Source organism: Lygodium microphyllum, chromosome 13 (genome assembly GCF_053477565.2).
Source record: "Lygodium microphyllum isolate KBCC chromosome 13, Lygodium_microphyllum_v1.1.10, whole genome shotgun sequence".
In the NCBI taxonomy this organism is placed as follows: Eukaryota; Viridiplantae; Streptophyta; class Polypodiopsida; order Schizaeales; family Lygodiaceae; genus Lygodium; species Lygodium microphyllum.
The window spans coordinates 77517214-77524296 of record NC_141147.1 but is presented as its reverse complement, the minus strand read 5'-3'; the positions used below and the strand labels follow the sequence as shown (position 1 = coordinate 77524296).

General features: G+C 34.2%; 1 protein-coding gene across 1 annotated transcript in view; it reads right to left on the bottom strand.

Annotated features, from left to right (window-relative positions):
- Positions 1-869: 869 nt before the first annotated feature.
- Positions 870-7083, bottom strand: part of LOC148026808 (Nucleic acid-binding, OB-fold-like protein) — a 53605-nt gene continuing 47391 nt past the window's right edge. The window contains exon 4 of the mRNA XM_087691340.1: positions 870-891. Within this exon, the coding sequence (XP_087547466.1) occupies positions 885-891 (7 nt within the window). The 3' untranslated portion in view covers positions 870-884. The remainder of the gene's footprint in view (positions 892-7083) is intronic.

The following is a 7083-nucleotide window of genomic DNA, read 5'->3' as shown; positions in this document are numbered from 1 at the left end:
TTGACACTTTAGAATGACACCTTAGATATTATATGACTCACAACACTGCATGTTATATGGATGATATGATATATAAATTACATGGATCAAAACTAAGTAGCATGAAGATCCGAATGGACACATGTACCAACACTTCAAAGGATTTCTGAACCTCAACTTCCGCTAGATCCATGTCATCTAGCATAAATGAATTACTCACCATAGCAAATTAGTGGATCAAGAGTTACACACTTCACATAAACCTTACACAATATATGCATGTTACAAAAGCATAGCACTTCAAAAATAAAAATAAAAAACTAATCATTCATATGAATTATTGCAACACAAAAGCGAAAAAACTTATAAGATAAGAGTATTTGCACTACTTTGTGTTGATTGCTACAACAACAATTGATTCTAAAGTTATAATCATCAAAGCATATTGAAAATGATAGATATGAGAAAATAATGATTGATTTGTTTAATGATGAATCCCAATTAACCAAAAGAATAATAATTAGTCATATGAATTTAAGCAACACAAAAGAGTGCATATTTATCTCTAAGATGATTTGTTGAACACAAGTTGAAATCTCTAGTCTACCTTGTGTTGATTGCTTCAAAAATATTAGATGGAAATATCATCATCATCAAAATCCATTAAAAACAATAGATAAAGCAAAACATCAATCCCAATTAATAAAAAATAACTAATCAAATGCATAATTTTGGCACCACAAACTATGGTAAATTTACTTATTCATTGAGCTACAAAATAGAAAATGGAATCTTTGTTATGCCTTGTGTTGATTTCTACAACAACAATTGATCTTAAGCTAGAACTAACATCAAATTCTATTGTAGAGAGAGAGAGAGAGAGAGAGAATGTAATCTTGCCTCAATTAATCTCTATAAAAAGACAATAACAAGAGTTAGAATTGACATGAAGGTGTATCAAAAAAATAGTAGAATAGAGAAAGCACACACAGATACACTTATAATCACATATACAATCTTACCTAAAATGATCTCTATACTAAAACAACAAGAAGAGTTAGAACCAATATTAAGTTGTATTGAAAGGATAGTAGAAAATAGAAAGCGCATGCACGCACACGAACACACACACACACACACACACACACACACACACACACACACACACACACACACACACATAGAGCACATGTGCATCTTGTCCAAAATGAACTCTATAAGAAGACAATAATAGTTAGAACCAACATCAAGATCGATTGAAAATAGCAAAGAGAAACAACAAAGGGATGTGTGTTTGTGTGTGTGTGTGTGTGTGTGTACATGTGACCTCTTTCCCAAAACAAACTCTATAAAACAATAGCAAGAGTTATAAATGATATCAAATACTACTGGAAAAAATGCAAGGAGAGAAAAAATGCTCTTGGAAAAAATAACACATATATTTTACCTAAATTATAGAGCTGTAAGGAGAGAAAAAAAAAGCAAAGATGAGTTTGGAATGATTAAAACCTTGATTACTCTCACTAAAATTCACTAAAATGGAGAAGAGAGGGAAAGTGATCAGTTGATCAATTTTTTATGTCAAATTGATTTCATGGGAGAAAAAAATAAAATTTTAGTTAAAAGGAGGAGAGGGGGAAGTAGAAGGATAGAGATATTCAAAATTTGTGCACGATTTATTTTCGCTTTAAAAAAACCCCCACTACCTCTTGTTTCAATAAAAACATCAAGATTTAGAGAAAGAAGATTCACTCTCCGTGGATGTCAAGATCTATCCTACATTTTTCCCAATGTATACATCCATTTTCAGATACCAACAACTTGTAGAATGATCGCACTATTGACATGTAATTCAACACAAAGCAATGATAATATCAATTATGACCAAGGAAACAAAGAATGCATTTATGGTTAATGGGTAGTGGGAGATTCATTGTTACCTTGATTCTAGTAGTATTTGTTGCAATTCTAGTCCTAGATATTATACGACATAAAATGATATTATGTATCATTCAAAATTGGCATTTGAAGGATTTCAAGGATAGTTCTCATTGTCAACATGTTCAAAGACAGATCAAAGTTTCTCAAGGTACTCCCCGCAACAATTAGAGTGGACGCAAAGGTCATCAACAAACATCTCAAGCCATTGTCTCAACATATCCTTGAAAATAGTGTATTTGAGACATTGAAATGTGGCCAATGCATTGGTCAAGCTAAACAACATAGGGGTCTAAGCAAATACATCCCATTTTGTGGCAAATGCAATTTTAGATTGATCATTTAGGTGAACTTGCACTCGATTATAGCCAAAAAATCTATCCAAGAAGTTATAAGCTTCCTTGATGCTGCTCCACTCGATAATGTGATTTTTGTATGGCAATTGATAAAGTTGTCTCCTTTTGTTGCAGCATCGAGCTTTCTATAGTTAATGCATACTCGAATCTTACCATTTTTCTTCAGTACCACAATGATGGGTAATACCTAATATGTATCCTTAATCTTGTAAATAAATCCTACTTTCTACAACCTTTCTAGCTCTTTGCAACTATGATAGAAAGGATTCATGGGGTAGGATCGTTGTTTGATGGGAGATTTGCATCACATTTCATAAGGATTGTATGTTTCAACACTTTGGATAGAATATCCTTAAGTTCAAAGTATTTCTAGGCAAACACATCACAATACTCTTTGAGGATATCAATAAGATTATTGAAAGGTAGAGCCCAATTGGAAGCACACAAGTGCAAGTAAGAGCAAAGCAAGAGCTATGGTGGATGGAGTAAGAGAGCAAGAAAGAGAGACAATCTATGGGAACTCCAACAATTGCAATGTGTGATCGCCGGCCTTCTCTTATTCAATAGTCACTAAAAGAATAAAGTGATAGTGATGGGTATCTGCCACCTATAGTCTACACATGTACGATCACATGGAACCATCCTATTTCTGTGACTTCATGGCAAATCTTCTCTCCTATTGTATGCACTTAAACCTTAGCCTTAATAAACAAATTGGCTAATGCATATCATGATGCTACTTAATTTGATACAATTTGCATGGGAGGAAGCTTGGATCTCAATAAACATCCAATTGATTTATAAAACTATCCTCTTCTAAAAGATTATGGGTCCGTTCTTTTTGCAGTTTTAACACATGGACTTGTAATTCATGAACCTCTTCCAAGCAAGGAACTTAGTACAATCATTCACAACTATTGACAAGACATTTATTAGTTGTTGAGTTCTTGTCTTCTAAGTCATAGGTACTACTTGTGACTACTCATCATTTTTAAAAAACAAAAGTCTAATGTGTGTAAGAAACAACAACTACCTACATTCTTCTTCAATGTGAATATTGGATTTTATTAAACCAACATGGCCATTTTTATTCTCTATGCAACATTTTTGCCATCATACTACCTAGAATTTTTGAAGGATATAATTTCACCTATTGCTGTCATCCTTTCTTCCACAATCCCTATCAAAGAGGGGGGTAATGTTAATCCAAAATAGAGAAGGTTCTTGTAGAAGGATGAAAATTTTTCAAAATCAAAGGGTTGGTCAAAGCTATTGAAAAGCATACTAAATCTAGTTGATGTATATAAGTCTACTAAAATGAAAATATTATTTTTTAAATGTTAGAAAATTCAATAATAGTAAAAGTTCCCAAACATGACGTTTATTTCATCCAGCTACAATGTATTTTTATTGAAAAGTAAAAGCATATCTCGATTATGTGCAAATTGTACTATCTCCAAGAGTCACAATTCGTGTACTTTGAATTTCTATCTATGTGGCAGACGAGGCCCCTAAGACGTGGATTTGCAAGCAAGTCCCTATGTTATATCAAATCTAGAAAGCCATGGGCATGTAAAAGATAGATGACTCGACTTGAAAAAGTCCAAGGATTAAGTTTATATGCTTAAGAAACCCTATGCATATAATGTGTAAAATAAATAGAAACTCTTATTCTTGTGTGTGCAAATTTTGAGCTCTTCCTTCCTTCTCTACCTTTTGCTTCCACCATCACTTAGCTTGTGAGAGTGAGCTAGTGTGAGTGAGTGAATGAGAGAGTGTGCGAGCAACCAAGAGGATGAAGCCTCTTGTTGCCTCTCTTTTCTTCCTCTTCTTTTTCGTCCTCCCATTTGTATACCACATGGTGTTTCTTGGCTCCTTTCCTTGCTTGCTTGCGCGCGAGCGAGCGAGTGTGGTGTGTGTGTGTGTGTGTGTGTGTGTGTGTGTGTGTGTGTGTGTGTGAAGAGAAAGACAAACCAAAAAAGATAGGCTTCTTCTCTTGTATTGCTCTTTGTCTTTATTGAAGGTAATTGACTGAATGGGAACAAAATGTGAATTAGTTGCCATAGAGCTCAAGAGAAGCCACATTCAAATCACGACACTCTTTCAATGACAAGACTACAATGAGACTACAATGAGAGAGGTAACAAGACTGCCATTAAGCTCTCTTTCCATAACAAGGCTACAATGAGAGAGGTGAGTTTGGTGAGTCTACTACAAACTTTAAATCTTTTGTGCTTTTTTACATTCATTGAATTGTGTGGAGAGGCATGGATGGTTTGGAGGTAGAGTATGAGCTAGCTATGTGAGAGGAAGCCTCAAAACATTTTGAGAACAAATCTCTTAAAAGACAAAGAGTTTGTCAAAGTAGAATCTATCACACATAAGCCCAATAGACATACGGATCACATTTTAGATTGGTGATCTACATGAGAAGGTGTATGTATTATAGTCTCATGAACTTTTTCCAAAAGGGTAAGAAAACAAGAGCAGTTTTAAATATGTTTACATGGCTTCAACTAAGATCTTTGTGCTTGATATGAGAATTTATACACATACTTGATGGCACATGGTGTTTGCATAGTCCAATTCAGAGTACCCTCTATGTGAAGAGATATGGTGGGTATCATTGGCTTCTATATCGATGAGATGCTACCTATTGAGCCAAATGAGAGATATATTCTAGATTTAGACGGGATTAGACTTGTGAGGATCAAGGTATTGCTCAACTGGAAACTTGTGGTATGAGTGTGTAGATTTAGAATTGAGAACCACAAAACTCCTACTATTATTGAGACAAGTTTACATCTTAGTATTTATGATATCGGAGATAAATTTGATGTTGTTGTCTATGAACAAGCTATAGAAGGCTCCACTTGTGTATATGTTAAGAGCCTAAATATTTCTATATCGGGTCTTATAGTCGAAGAAATTTATGTGTAGTCTTGATGAGAAGCATTCGCAAGTCATTAAGCATATATTTTGCTACTTCGGAAAGGCATATGCAACTATTCTATCCCCAAGGGAGGACCATTAGTACCTAGACTTGAAATGCTTTTTTAGATTCCAATTCGGCTAGTCTTAGTGAGAACTATGTATTGTTGCTCATAATTTGATGTCTTGCATATTCATTTATATCATGGCATAGTTGAGCTCATACACCTTATGATTGACTTGCAAAATAACCCCACTATCATCTTCATTAATAATCAAAGCTCATTAGCAATTAAGAGAAACCTAATGTTTCATGCATACAAAAATTACATTAAGGTGCATATCTTATATTAGAAAGAGACTCCCTATAGGGGGAATCAGCTAGGCTTATGCGCCAATGTAGATATTTTTACAAAGGCATTACTTCATGAGAAGTTTTTGGAAAGCTTTACGCACAAAAAGTGCATCCATAGCAAAATGCACATTCACAATTACATGGCCAATATCTTCACTAGGAATTATGGAAAATCAAGTTTAACTTTAATAATCCATTTTTTTGGCACAAAAAGCACATTCATAGTAAAATGCACATTCACAATTACATGGTGTCTTAATAAACATTTTTATCATTAATAAACTAAGTAGAGAGTTGGAGATCAATAACATCGAACATGTGGATCAATGACCAGGAAAGATGGATAGTGGCATAAGCTATATTATTTAACAAGAGCTAGATAGTGGCATAGCCTAGAACATTACAAGTGTTTCTTGTTTGGTGTTCATTATTCAAAGTTTTCGAAACTCTCAAGTTCTAACTTCTCAATGTCTCATTAGTAATATAAGATAGAATATTTTAACATCATAGTCCATATATTTCGAACACGATAAAATCTACGATATAGGCATTAGAAATCTAGCATAATACTTTTTTGAAGTCACCATGAATTATAAGTTATTCATTAAGTTACTTGAGTAGTAGCCCACTATCCCAACCACACACACTTGATTTTTAGAATTATATTGAGGAGAAAAATGATATCTTCCTCAAAAACATATCCTCTTGCATGTCATGAGTCTCCATTAGCATGAATATATGTTCATACCCTTCCATAGTATAATTTCTACATCATCTTACTTTTGTGTATTATATGGTTATCTTCTACGCTAGTTTTTTTGACATGTTCTCTTGTACCACCATGGCGTGGGAGAGATCTGACACGGTTGTGTGCTGTCCTCTATTATAAGTTTTAAGAATTTACTATGTATGAGTACTATTACAAAAGTTTTTTTTCATTTTGACATGTGTCTCCATGCCTCATATATGGTAAATAGCATCTTCTCAAGCTTAATAATGAGTGAAATTAAGCCCTACACATGAGAAAAACCATACAAATTTCACCTCGTAGCTCACCACAAGATCAATGAAAAATATTCATCCACCATATTGATTTGGTTCTCTCACAGATGTTTAAACACACTATCATATTGATTTGGTTCTCTCACAGATGTTTAAACACACTATCATATTGATTTGGTTTTCTCTCAAGCATGTCTAGACATGATATCCTATTCAACTTGATGTACCATCCTTCTGACCCCATCTAAAGCTATAATCTCCTCTAGCCCTATGAGAAATACTACCAATATCTACAATTTTCACGAATTAGGTCCTCCACTACTCATGCCAATCACTCCTGCAATTTACACCCCCATAACCCTACAAATAGAAGCCTACAAACCTTCACTTGCAAGTGTGCATGTAACCAAGCATGTGGGGGGTGGAGAGAAACAAGCAATGCAACTTTCTAATAAAGGTTGAGCATGTCTTATTGGCCCATCAATGGAAAACAACATTATTAAATTGTCTAGACTTGGTGTA